We start from the raw sequence: 13,457 nt of genomic DNA on the forward strand, positions 1-13,457 counted from the left end.
ATCCTGTTATTCCATTCCACTGCTTTACAAAGCCATACCTTGCTGTAGCCATGAGCGTATCTGATTCAGTATTCTGGGCTTAAATTTACTGAAAGCAGATACAGTTGGCTCCATGCTATTTATTGTTGCTAACCCAACTCCTTGGAACTGTTTGCTGGTGTCCGAAGTCTTGGATCTTTCTTTAAGTTAGTCTTCCAAAACCTAATAGAGGGAAGCAGAAAGCCACATGACATCTGCCTGTCTTCAGATTTTGAGAGGAACAACTGCTTTTGGAATCAAGCCAGTGTTCCAGCTGAGAATTGAGGTTAATTCTGCTGGAAATAATTCAGATCAAAAGCTATGAATACTGATTATTATTAATAAAGATTAATATTTCAGAATGCCTGTGCCCATATAGATTAGCCACCATTGTCATTTTATTCTTGGCTTGTAGAGTGGAATCTTCCTGGCTCAGGCTCAACATCTTCAATCTCCCTACACCTGTACTTGCATTGCCCAGATGTGGAGGCCAGCACTGCCCATCCTGGGCAAAGCCCCATGGACTCCAGGGCAACAGTCACCGGAGGGCAGCAGAGCTCCCAAGCAGGTCTTCTCCCTGAATGACAGCAAACCCATCAGCTAAGCCAGCTGTAAAATCTGAGTAACATGGATGTCTCTCATATTCTGAAACATTTAAAAATCAGTAAAGCAAGATCTGGACTAACATTTCTATTTAGTTTTTGGCTTACAGTTAAATAGACATGATGTTTTTGTTAAAGGAAAGAACTTTACTTTCCTTTTCCTTTTTACCTAATGCTTTACAACCCTTAAGGTATGGATCCACCGATCCTGTACTTTGACTAACCTGGTGCAGTATCCAAGACAATTTCCCTGCATAACTACTGGGGAACTGTGCAAAAATGGAGCTTCTCATGTTGGACTCCATTCAGCATTCCAAATCCATCAGTAGATTCAGGATTTCCACATTTAACCACATTATCAAGGAAGTCCTTGATTTGCTTCCATTTAAACAATACGCGCCAAGTTGTTTGGAGCAATATCTGGGCCACTATGTTTTCCTCATTATCAACATCCATGTCAGAGACAGCACAGCATTAGGGCAATCGGGTGCAGTCCAAATTGTGAGAGACTTCCGAAGGGAATAATGTTGTGCCAGGTTTCAATTGAAAGTGCGGCTGGTTCCAAGAGTCGCACAGCTGCAGCTGATCAGTGCTTCTCGCTTTTTGACAGCAAACTTTCAAGCATTTCACTAAATGACCTCATTGCATGTTAGAATTTGCCCTTGATTTCACAGCAGTTGAAGGAAAAGGTCGGAAATAAATGCATCAAGCTTTTGCGACCGGGCTTCTGTTTATTTCTGTAATATTGGTCTACTCTTTTAGCTAGAAACAGATGTTTGTTTATCAGATCACGTTTTAAAAAGAATTCCAGTGAGCACGGACCTTTGTTGCTTTCTTAGTCACACCTGGCAAACTGGTTTTAAAAGAGAAATTAAACTCTCAGAGTATTCTCTTTTGGGAGTTAAAGGAGGATTATTTTCACACTCTAGGTTGTCCATATAATTTTGGAAGAGCTTAATCGAACATCCCAACTCTGAACAACAATTGTTATTCTGGGGAGTTGAAGAATAGTGACCCCCCCCGACCAACTATTGCCATATGTGCTACAGGTGGATAGTGATCATTGGACCACAGGATGCTCTTTTCTTGAGTGTCTTAGATTCTTTCTGCCGGAAATAGCAAAGTTAATGAAGGGAAGCTCATTTAAGATCTGGAAAAAGGTTAACTCCATCAAGCCTAGGAGAAAACAAATAAACCTACAGTCATTTTCAGAGCTTTCAGTGCTATTTCTAAAAGTATGAATCTCCTTATGTGACTATGCTTTGGCTAGATATTATTTTTGAATTGATTCACACCCCTGAATTGCACTGAGGTAGGCAAAGCTTATGCTTTAATGAAATGGCTTTCAATATGTTTTATTATTAATGTAAAGTAATCTGCAACAAAGCTTTTTTCAATGTTTAAGTGACATGGGAACAAAGAAAAAGAAAAAAAACGATAAAGAAATGCAATCAGAATAATATTTTCACCAACCTGCTAGTGCAATGGATTAGAAAGACTTGGTGAATCGAGCCACCAAAACCTTCTAAGAGATTTAACCAGATTTAACCAGCTGACTTCATTCATAGAGCAAATCACTTTTCTCATCTGCACCCGTGATCTGCTGATTAATACATTTCAGTTTGATTAATGCATTTAAACAGTTAGATCTTGGAAATCAGTCATTTATGCTAATGTCTTAAACTAGTAATAATGACTTAATGTGTTTGTTTTTCTAGGGACCTCAGGGACCACCAGGACAAAAGGTACAATATTGCCAATACTGGAAAAGCAATTAAGATGTTTATTGACAACAGTTGACCCAGATCCTGAGGAAATGGGCTACTGTAGTTCAAGGACTAATACTTGGACATCACTGTAGTTTTAATGATTATATCACCAGAGTTCATTTCTACTTACAATGCAATTTGGAAAAAAAATAGGCAGCTTAACATTTTCTTCAGAACTTTTATGCAAAAAAACGTTACTTTAAAAGAAAATCACTGGACTTCATTGATGGCAATGCTGTGGAATTTAAATTTGAAGCATGTCGGGATACAGTTTCTGTTACAACCCAAACAACGCTTAATAGATCACTACCACATGATTGATACTGAGCAAAACTTTCTATGTGTGACTGATGAATGGGATTTGCTTTTGCTGTGAGCAGGGAGCTGCTGGTGTTTTCCTTTTTCTGAGGTAACTTGATGACAGACTTCCTGAACCTTCTGTCAGCACCTTTTACAGTTATCAGAATTGGCTGCCAGGTTCTGTTTATATATAAACTCAACAGACAATTTCTGAGATTTCTTCATTACCACATCATATAGAACGCCAGTAGCATATTCTTACCTCACAGTGACTCACCGCTTTGGAAGCACCTATTGAACAGCAAAAAAGGTTTTTTTTAAGAAGATGGAATTGGTTGCCTTGCTCTTTGTTTAGTGTGCTGTGCTGCTACATCACAAAGCATTTAAAGGCAACAATCGTTTCAAAAGAGTGTGTGGAAAAGTGTGAAATGAATTTACGGGGGTTTTTTTGTCACCCACTACCCTGCCATGTCTTGAAACATGGACACAAAAATCAAGGCTGATAGTCCAGTCGACGACTGAGAGCCGTGCCACATTTTAAGATATGCTTCCTCTCAGATGAGACTTTAGACTGAATCCAGACCCGCGCGGGCAGAAGTTAGCCATCTGTCTTTTGAAGAAGAGTACCATTCCAAATATTCATTCAGATACAAAAGCAAAACTATAGCAAATGCTACGTAGAAAATGTTTGAACACTCAGCAAGTGTGGAGAGGGAAAACAGAGAAAAAAAACAGATATTTATTGGCTTCAAGCATTACATCTGTTACTGCCTCTTACTGAGTATTTCTAGCATTCACTAGTTTATGTCAGATTACTGAACATATACCAGAAATCATCTTTATCCTGATTCCTGCACGAGAGCAGCCAGAAGCAAAAAACCGTGACTAACTGATGATATTTATCTATCTATAAATGTTAATGAAGAAAATAATTTGGGTGTCATTATAGTACTGTTTATGGGAGTTTACAGTGTGCAGATTGGCAGGTATGGAGAATATCTTGTAACATAATTAAATATATAGCTCTATAAAAATGTGAATTAGAAGCAAGAGTAGGTCTTCCTCAAAACTTTCAACATTTAAAAAGCAAGGTAAAGGTTAGGTGTAACTTTGTTTTTACGGTTTCCCAATTTCTGACATTGCACACCATTTACCAGATCTTTGCCCAGTTACAACCTATCCATATCCTTTGCAGCCTCACAACATATTTTTCCACCTAATATAGTGTCAACAGCGAATTCAGCAACCATTTCTGTGAGGCTTGCATCCAAGCCATTTATGTCTGTAAAAGGTACCACATTGACTGTAAAGTGCTTTGGGATCTCCTGAAAGAAATGTCAATGGTACTATAGAAATGGAAGTCTTTCTTCCCAAGCTAAATGGTATGAATTTCCATGATTGTTCATTGAGATCCTGTTTCATTTACTTGCCCAAAGTTTCCAAAATCAGGTTTTTTAAAGACTGGGAAGATTTCAGTTTTGGGAATGTGTTTCAATTAGAAATTATGGGAAGTGACTTTTATTTGTAGCACAGCAAAGAATGCAGGAAGGACAAAGGTATATAGAATTTGTTCACATATTCCTTAATTTATCAGCCAGTTAGTAATGTTCGCTACCTTAGCTGAGATATTGTATCAAATGATTTCAAGAAAATATGAGAAAATAAAGAGGCAATTAGGAATATAAGCAGTACACACAAGAATATGTTCCATGAGGAATACTGGAATATAAGCAGGGTAGAGGTAGTTCAGAAAGCTATTTAAATACAATATGAGAGATTACGTTTGTAAGGAACCTGAGATGAGCAAAAAGTGCCATTACTAAATGAATGATCTACCTGTGCATTAATTTATTGAAAACTTTTAACATTTCAAAATGCATTCGATCTAAATGCTGACGATTGAGCTGATTAGTGTAGAGCTGAGCTGAGGTCTAGTTTGGATATTGCCATTTTTTTTTCCTCGCAGCATCCAAAGTTAACCCCATCCCTGGGCATTCACGTTCCTTGTTGAGCAAAGGATTCCCCGACCTTCTCCTGCAACCCTCATAGAAAAATGCACTGATAGAATTTCTTTATCCTTTCAAACATTGCTGTGGGCTTCATTTTATGGCAGTCTTTAACCTACTTGCATATGGAGATTTTTTTTAAATGTCAACTACGTATGTTAATGTTCACCAAATCAAGGTAAAAGTTGGATTGAGCTTGGGGTTCCCTGACCAGCACAATTGGCTTTAAGTTTCACTCAGTACTTGTTTTACAGTTTGTTGCAAAGATGCTTATTAGCGTTATTCTTTTATTGATTGAAATATTTTGAATTGTCCGTGATATCATTCATAAATATGGTGCTATCAAACTCTTAAAAACTGAAAATTCAAAGGCAATCTCACTCTTAAGAAGTTGGATAATCAATCTTGGTCAATCCGTTCCCATGGCAACAACTGTATTTATGGAACATGGTGAGGAGTTGAGCATTCTCCTCAGAAACCCACGTTTGGTTCTCAGGTTATGATCCCAGTGTGATATCAGTAGAAAATTGGCAATATTACCTTAACTTGGGCTTTACAGTCCACAGCTCAAACTGAGATGGAAACTATGTAGAAGAGCTACCCAGCACATTAGTCAGATGGGAAGTCAGACCTGGGTATCCACAGTCCTTTCTGAGTGAAAGCTTCCCTTGGCTGTTCCAGATAGTCTACAGTTGAAATCTAAAACATCTGTATTGCAAAGATCTGGCATGGAGACTGCTTATGGTACACTCATAAGAGTTTAAGTGCATAAATAATACCATGAAAGGTTAAGAAATTAACTAATATTTTAACACTAAACTATCACAGTCTCCTTATTAAGTACAGAGTGATTGAAACACAGACAAATGACATTCTATTTCCAAATCAGGCCCTCAGAACCATGATGCATTAATATGATATTAGACATGCTCAGAACAATAAAATAACAGGAGAAAATGCCATTGCATTTTTTACTTTAGAATAATCTATGAAAAGTTTACAAGTCCACCTATTACATTTTTAATTTACTATCCCTCATTGGGTGGAACTCAAGATTCTGCCAAGAAAGCTGAGCTCGGTGCAGGGGAGTTAGATACCTAATGCTTTCCATTACATAATACGAATGAAACTTCATCAGCACAGTCCTCACATGAAAACTTTGACAGTCAGTGAGGCAAGGTAGTGTGAGCAGATAGATGCAGGCTAGAAAAACATTGCTAGGATCTCAGTACATCACAATAGGTAAAGACCATAAGACATAGGAGCAGAATTAGGCCATTCAGCCCATCGAGTCTGCTCCAACATTCCATCATGGCTGATTTATTATCCCTCTCAATCCTATTCTCCTGCCTTTTCCCCGTAACCCTTGATGCTCTGATTAATCAACAACGTATCAACTTCTACTTTAAATATTCCCAATGAATTGACCTACACAGCCATCTGTGGCAATGAATTCCACAGATTCACCAGCTTCTGGCTAAAGAAAATTTTCTTCATCTCTGTTCTGAATGGACATCCCTCAATTCTGAGGCTATGCCCTCAGGTCCTAGACTCAGCCACTAGAGGAAATATCCTCTCCACATCCACTCCATCCAGACATTTCAATATCGAATAGGTTTCATTGAGATCCCCCTCATTCTTCTAAACTCCAGTGAGTACAGGCCCAGAGCCATCAAGCTCTCCTCATATGTTAACCCTTCCACTCGTGGGACCATGTAGAATATGTCAGCACATCCAAGGCCAGCATATCTTTTCTTAGATAAGGGACCCAAAAGTGCTCTGCTGGTATCACCTTCCAATCAACTTCAGTCAGCACCTCTATCAGCTTCTGTAATTCTTTTCACTCCATTGTAAGACTGATACATCTGATTTTAGCTTCTCCTTCTCAAAGTGAATTCTATGATCTCTGTCTCCTAAGTATTCCTTTACCTTAAGCTCCCCAATCAAATCTGGGCCATTACATAACACCCAATCCAAAGGCGCTCTAAAAAGCCATCTTGTAGGCATTCTACAAATTCCCTCTCTTGGGACCCAGCACAAACTGTATTTTCCCAATCTACCTGCATAAAATTAAATCCTCCATGATTATCACAACAGTGCCCTTTTTACACACCTTTTTCTGTCTCCTGTTGTAATTTGTAGCCCACATCCAGGGCGTGTGTATAACTCCCAGCAGTTTCTTAACTCTACCCATAAGGATTCTGCATCGTTTGATCCTATCTCACCTCCTTCTAAGGATTTAGTTTCATTCTTTACCAGTTGAGCCACCCCAACCCCTCTGCCTACCTGCCTGTCCTTTCGATACAATGCGCATCCTTAGAGATTAAGCTCCCAACTATGGGCTTCTTTCAACTACAACTCGTAGATGCCCACATCGTCTTAGCTGCCAATCTCTAACTGCGCTACGAGATCATCTGCCTTGTTCCATATACTGCAAGCATTCAAATATAACACCTTCAGTCTAGAATTCAGCACCCTTTTTGATTCTGGCCCTTTGTAACACTTTAACTCATCCTACTGACTGTAATTTTGGCCTGTCATCTGCCTGTCCTTCCTCACAACCTGATTACACACTGCATCTAATTGTACTCCAACTGCCCCATCCTCAGCCCTATCATTCTAGTTCACATCCCCCTGACAAATTAGTTTAAATCCTCCCAAAAAGCTCTATCAAGCCTACCTGCAAGGATATTGGTCCCTCTGTGGTCCAGGTGTAACCGGTCCTTTTTTTTCGAGTTATATCTTCCCCAGAGCAGTCCCAGTGATCCAGAAATCGGAACCCCTGCTCCCTGCACCAATTCCTCAGCCACGCATTCATTTGCCATGTCATCCTATGCTTACCCTCACTGGCTTGTGGCACAAACAGCAATCCAGAGATTGCCACCCTGGAGGTCCTGCTTTTCAGCTTTCTGCCTGCCTCCCTTTATTCTCCCTTTTCTTACCAATGTCGCTCATATCAATATGTACCACGTCTTCCGGCTGTTCACGTTCTCCCTTTAGAATGCTGTGGACCCACTATGAGACAATCCTGACCCTGGCACCTGGAAGCCAATATCCCATCAGGGTGTCTGCTTTCTGCTCCTCTGAATGTGGAATCCCCAATCATTACCGCACTCCTCCTCCATCGCCTCTGAGCCACACTCAGTGTCAGAGACCTGTTGCTAGGGCTTCCCCCGGAAGATCATCCCCCACCCCCCACAATAATATCCAAAGCTGTATACTTATTATTGAGGGAATGGACACAGGGTTACTCTACACTGGCTGACTTATCCCTTTCCCTCTCCTGACTATCATCTAGGGACCTGCCTTCTGCAACTTAGGGGTGACTACCTCCCCATAGATCCTATCTATCAGCTCCTCATTCTAAATGTCATTGAGCTGCAGATCCATTTCCTTAACATGGTCTCTAAGGAGCTGCAGCTCGGTGCACTTTGTGTGGATGTAGTTATCAGGGAGACTGATAAAGTCTCCTGACTTTCCCACATCTCAAAGAAGGAACATACCACTACCTCCAGATCTACTCTCAGTGCACTAGCTATGTACTAACAGAGAAAAGAAACTTACTTATTTAGACCCTTTGCCTGTACTTGCCCATGCCTGTTCTCGTCTAGGCCTGTTGAGCCAAAGCTGGACCACTCTAACACTGGCCCACTCCAACCATGAGCACTCCACTTACACCTCCTTTCTTTTTATTGGCCCAGCACTGATTTCATCTCGCTGAAAGAAAGCTGAAGGCTCCCGAGCTCTTTTTAACCTTTGCACTTCGTCACCTGTGAATGACCTCTTGCACTGATTGCTGCCCAAAGGGAAAAGGGGAAAGCAAGTTCTTGTAGTTCTTCAGGCTGAAAAACAAGAGAAGCTGTAGATACCTGTCCTCCACTAACAAAATGAAAATTTGAGGACAGATTATGCTTCCTGCTGGCTGACTGCGGGAATCACGTGTCGAATCACCATGGATGAGGGGACCTGGAAGACCTAACCTGGGAAGTAATTTAAAAGAGGAAATTATGTGGAAAAATAGCAGAAGCAAATATTTTAATGTATGTTAGAGTCAATTGAATTTTATTGAATTAGTTCTGGGAAAGGATACAACAGAATTAATATTGATGTTATCTGTGTGCAATAACAGCAGCATTTTTAAATGATATTCATGAAGCTGCATCAAAAAAAATCACATTGGGGAAATTGTAGAAATGATGTCTGTCTGCCTTTTGGTGTTCAATGTCTCTTCACAGACACAGGAGTCTGATGCACACTGGAGTCTAGCTGCCAGTGTGTCTGACATCCTGTTCTGTCCACTAGTCTTGCCACTGTGACTCAGCGGAGATTCAAAATCATACTAAGCTGACTGTGGAATGCAGATTCTCATCACATTTGATCTCTCAGCTTTGTGCCAGCTACGTATCATACATGTAGTGACCGTTTGGTTGGAAGTCACCAACCATCATTTTAAAAATTACCTTCAGGTCAAATTTTGCTTTCAGTTTACTTTATGTTTATGTTTTACAATTGGGTTATAACAGTTTGCTATTGTGACCATTTTTTTAAAATAAATAAGCTGTGATGGTAGCGAGAGCTATTCTGGACAGGGTCTCAGGTTTCACCTTGTGGAAGGGGGACACACAAACAAAATGGATACCACAGACCTGGAACAGGTTACTAAGTCCATGGGGGATCCTGCAGCTGACAAATAGGAGGTCCAGGATGGGTCAACCACAACCTGGCACAGAAATATTGGATCAGGCACTTGTTACTCAACAGTTCTGATTTCTATTTTATTGGTGAAATATTTCAGTTGCAGGGTATGAACGGTGCTTGATCAAATACATGACCTGCGGACCTCTGCTTTGAATAAGGCATTAAAACAGCTCCTGCTTCTGCTCTGTCAGCCGGCTGTAAAAGATATTCCTGGGCCATTTTTGAACAGAGAAGCTCTCTGCAGGGTCTTGGCGAATCCCTACCTTTTGATGACTGGTCCAGAGGACTTCTTGTGCTCAAAGCTTCAGATATAATCAAATCATTCTTCCCTGTATTCGCACCATGATGATGAGAAGTCTGGACAGAGTGACAAGTGGGAGGCAACGTAAGACAGCAAGCTGAGGATTTAATTCAGGTTAGGCCACAGGAATCAGACATTTTAGTGAGTTACTGCTGGTAGAGTGTCCAAGGATAAATATGAAATAAAGGAGAAGAGAATTAGCAGTGACTTGAAGAAAAACATTTTTTATAGCATGTGGTTGGAATCTGGAATGCATTCCCTGCAGATGTGGTGGAAATGGATACCCTTGTGGTGTTTGAGGAGGAGTTGGATAAATATATGTTGAGCACAAAACTGCAAAGCTGTAGAGATAGGTGCAAAGCTGAAGAATGGGACCAGTGAGTGGCTCTGATATAGAGCCAGGAGCTGCCTGCAACTTGCAGAAACTTGTGCATAAATTTACTGCTCAATTTAATATATTACAACAGTGGCTATATTTCAGAAGTTCTTAATTGACTGTAAAATGCCATGCTGTGACCTAAGATTGGGACTATATTAGTTAATAGGCAACTGATTGATATTGCCTCCTGTACTCGTATCAAATGTTAGAAATACCTTTGATAAGTCTTCTAATTAATGCTAAAAATAATGTACTTTACACTTTAGAGAAGTGATCCTTTGCAGAATAAACTTTGTAGAGAGATGGGGATTATTGAATCAGCTCTAATGTAAATTAATATTGTGGGTAGTCATTTGAACTCAACACAATGGACATTTTGTTCATTCAGAATATAGAGTTCTTTAAGTCAGATGGAAGACATCTCTACCCTGAAGATATGAACAATGTCATCATTCCTTTGAGAAAATGCTACCAAACTTCAAACTTTGATATTGCTGTTATTGCAGAGCTAGACTCATGTTCATAACATCCAGTTCTGTAGCCTGCAGCATATTGCTTAAAATATCTCCTTATCTCTTCCAAATGGAGTACTGTAGCTTTGTGGAGCTCGGCAGAGACAAACAATATTCCCCATCCACCATTTGGTTTCATTCCTGGCCAGAGTTCGGAGAAAGACACAAAGGAAGCAAATCCTTGTGGAAGTTGTAGCAAGTTAAGGGTTAAGACACTGATGTGGCAAGGATGTGGCTTGCAGGTAGTCAGCAGACAGCCCAGGCAAGAAAGGTCTTTGAAGAAAAGTTTTCAAGAGTATAGCTTCCCTTTGCACACCAAGAGACTGGAGCTATTTGACATACTGAGACAAGATGAGGATGCAATCTAAGAATTCAAGGCACACACACCATCTAGGAGACAATAATTTTACCAACTTCAAAGTTTTATCAGCTGTCAGCTTGTATTTTCTATTGACTTTTAACACCTGTAATGTGAATGGCGATTGATCTTACAGAGAAGGAATACGAACATGTGCAAGGTGACCAATTGGTCAATATCCGTAACTCCTGGCCAATTCTGTACCTAAATGACATTTCTCTGTTCAGACTTCAGAACAGTGTGGTGACAGGGTCCGCCTTGTGCACAAGTAAAAAGGAGTGCAAGTTTTCAGGGTCCAGTTGATCAGCAATGGCACACCCAGCCTGTGAGTAGTTCTGTATCCGTTCCCACAGGGAGGTGATCAAGGAAACAAGAACACAAACGCGACTCAAAACCCAGGTGACCAACTCTTCATACGCTGAGCAGAATTCTCAGAAGATGTTTAAAAAAGATGTTGTGAGAAATAATAATTATTCTTTTCCAGCAGCTTCACAAAGAATTCACAGCAGCAGTTGTCAAAAGTTGCATCTTTGCAGAAACTAATGAGACTACTGTCTAATTTGCACACTTCTTGTGTATTCTAGGGCTCCATAGGAGTCACTGGTGTGCCTGGCTTTCAAGGACAGAAGGTAAGGAATCTCCCAATTGCTTTTGTCATATTCCATTCACACTCTGTATCGACAGAAGCTGAGGTGGCTGCATTCAGGAGATTCTTATCCAAGTCACTTTAGAGTGTTCTTATGCAGCGGTCAAAGAACTTTGTTGACCACTGAGCTAATTTTAACTAAAGGAACAGCACATAAAGCTTTGGGTGGGATGATGTATCAAAGTTTTCTCCATCTGCTTTTGTTACCTGGATTTACATTCAACCCCTTCTGAACATTTCCTCGGCCACAGACGATCTTTTGGAGGAACTCAGTGGATCGAGCAGCATCCGTGGGAGGTAATGGCTGACTTTTCGGGCCAAAGCCCTGATGCAGGCTTCCGAACCGAAAAGCTGATGGTTCCGTTCCTGCCACAGACTGTTTGTTGCTGCATATTCCAGCGCCTGCAATTCCTTGTGACTGAGCACGGCCTCAGTCTGGATGATGTAACTAATCTCAGTTCCGTTCCTCACGAGTATAAATCCACTTCAGGGCGCACAGTTGCTTTAACCCTCTCCTGCTGTGATTGACTCATGTATTCACAATAGTGCCATTTTCTCGGATTCCTCTGCTAAGTAGCTACTTCTATTCACTGTAGGAAATGTAAGAAACAAGAAGGAATGTTGGAGGTCTCAATCTGCGTACAAATCTGTCACCAATGCTATCTAGGAAAGGACAGCAGCAGTGTAAAGTTTTCCGAGTCCACTCTAGTTAGGTCACAACATCACCAGCAGTCCATGTACTCAAAGGCTCTCATGTGAAAGCCTTAGGAATTTCTGCTCGTTGGTGTGAGTTAAATGTGCACATAGCTTTGGGTGTTTTTACTTCATTTCTGAAAATCTTTACCTTTAATTTTCAGAAGTGGATGTTACGTGCAACCAAGCCCATATTGTATATATAGCATATATGACCAGGAATGAATTTGGGTCACTCCATCAAATTTGAGCCCCCAGAACCACCAGAAATGATCATTCGCAGCAAAGTTCAGTTCATTTCAATAAAAGCAGGGCCTATGGCTGACCTGTGAGCCAGTCCTAATCTAAGGAGGAGCTTCGGGAGAAATGATAGAGCAGTCACCACTACATACCTGTAAATATGTAGTTTCGAGTTCTCGCCAACTTGGAAACGATCTATGCAATATGAAATCACTGATAGACTCAGTGCTCATGAACAGACAAATGTTAGTAATGGTTTCAGATTTGCAAATGCAAAGATCAAATCTGGTTTGTGTTACACAGACAAGACACCAAATTGCAAGTAACAAAACAGATGATGAAGTGATTGGATCAAACAGCTCGAGTGGGGATTCAGGATAGATGAACGATGAGTGTGTCTGGACAATTGAAGAAGACAGTCATTTATTACCAGCAGACTTTGAAGTCGAACAATTGGCGGCAATATTAACCACAATAAAATTCCTTTCAATTGACTCAGCTAAAATCTTTGTTGTGAGAGTCAAAATGTGCTCTTTCTCCAATTCAATGAAAGGTTCAGCTGGTTCTACATTTGTTATCTGAGTCCCCCAACGTTTTCAATTGAAGCCCTGAGTCGGTGGCTTAAACACCAGCTTATGTACAGGGTCACCCTGTATGCAGCATTTCATTACATCGATCTGATTATCTTCATGGATCATGTTATACCATATACAGTAAATGAAAATCCTTCTCTCCAAAGTGTCTGTTCTGGAGTTTGTACCAAGTTGAGAGGGCTCAGTAAATGGCAAGAGCACATGTGGTTTTCATCCCAGCAAACTGTCATAGTAATGAAAAATAATAGTTCAATCTCATCTGTATTTCTTCCACGTAACCAAAAGAAGTTTACTTCTTAGGAAGTCATTGTCTTTACTGGTGTAATCTTAAAGTGAGTCCAC

General features: G+C 40.4%; 1 protein-coding gene across 1 annotated transcript in view; it reads left to right on the forward strand.

The window, feature by feature from the left end:
- LOC140737556 (uncharacterized) overlaps positions 1-13,457 on the forward strand; it is a 175,655-nt gene that overhangs the window by 27,566 nt on the left and 134,632 nt on the right. Inside the window, exons 7-8 of the mRNA XM_073063998.1 lie at positions 2,339-2,365; positions 11,528-11,572. Coding sequence (XP_072920099.1) covers positions 2,339-2,365; positions 11,528-11,572 — 72 coding nt within the window. The remainder of the gene's footprint in view (positions 1-2,338; positions 2,366-11,527; positions 11,573-13,457) is intronic.

Source organism: Hemitrygon akajei, chromosome 13 (genome assembly GCF_048418815.1).
Source record: "Hemitrygon akajei chromosome 13, sHemAka1.3, whole genome shotgun sequence".
In the NCBI taxonomy this organism is placed as follows: domain Eukaryota; kingdom Metazoa; phylum Chordata; class Chondrichthyes; order Myliobatiformes; family Dasyatidae; genus Hemitrygon; species Hemitrygon akajei.